An 806-nucleotide genomic window follows, 5' to 3' on the forward strand; every position below is an offset into this window, starting at 1 on the left:
CCTGAAACATCTTAGTGCCACGCGAGCTAGACTTCACCGCATCGGGTTGTCTGATGATCAAGTAGTGGAGAAATTCGATGAAATTGAGGAAGCAGCAGGAAATGGCCCGGTGAATGTGTTGGTCGTTGTTCGCGAAGGTGCCGATGGTTTGCCTACAAAGACTATCGAAAAGAGCTCCAACGACTCGTTTGGAGCACGGGATAACTCAGATGATTGGCTGGCGAAAAGGATTGAGTATCACTCATTGCCATCGATTGCGTCGCTACCAAAGTTCATCGAGCATTCACTGCCTGTGAAGATTCGTATGAACCCGAAGGTTCTGTCTGTATGGTCATCGTTTCCTGGTGGCCTCGGCACGAATGTTCGAGAGAAGCTGTTTGCCGTGGATGATGTAAAATCGTGCGAAAAGATCAGAAGGAAAATCGAGAACATGCTGGAACCGCTTCGAAGTGGAGACACAGAGAAATCTTTCATTTGGTTTTGGGATACAATGATTCGCGCTCTTTTGGATTTAATGTTCGTCAATGCTCGCCTGAACCGTGATACGAACCATCAGTCATCTACTGCAAAGCAGCGAGCAGACTTCATGTTCTTTTTGAACGAGGTGTGTGTATTTCGTGGTGAGGAGAAACAACCAGCTGTTGATTAGCAGATTCCTCGTTTGGAACTCAGCGAAAAGCTGATCTGGAGCTACGGAATAATTCCGTACTTATTTGGCTATGCTGCCTCGGGCTACAAGATCCAATTTTTTGCTATGGTTCGCGCTGGTGATGGCCTAACAAACGTGGACACCATCCGGATTGGGT

The 806-nt window shown here is 47.3% G+C and overlaps 1 protein-coding gene across 1 annotated transcript in view; it reads left to right on the top strand.

Moving 5' to 3' along the window:
* The window catches only part of PHALS_10107 (uncharacterized protein), a gene marked incomplete at both ends in the record, with an annotated part of 1507 nt that extends 858 nt beyond the window's left edge, over positions 1-649 (top strand). The window contains one exon of the mRNA XM_024725475.1: positions 66-649. Within this exon, the coding sequence (XP_024576248.1) occupies positions 66-649 (584 nt within the window). The remainder of the gene's footprint in view (positions 1-65) is intronic.
* Between the last annotated feature and the right edge of the window lie 157 nt (positions 650-806).

This window comes from Plasmopara halstedii (assembly GCF_900000015.1).
Source record: "Plasmopara halstedii genome assembly, contig: Scaffold_444, whole genome shotgun sequence".
NCBI lineage: Eukaryota > Oomycota > Peronosporomycetes > Peronosporales > Peronosporaceae > Plasmopara > Plasmopara halstedii.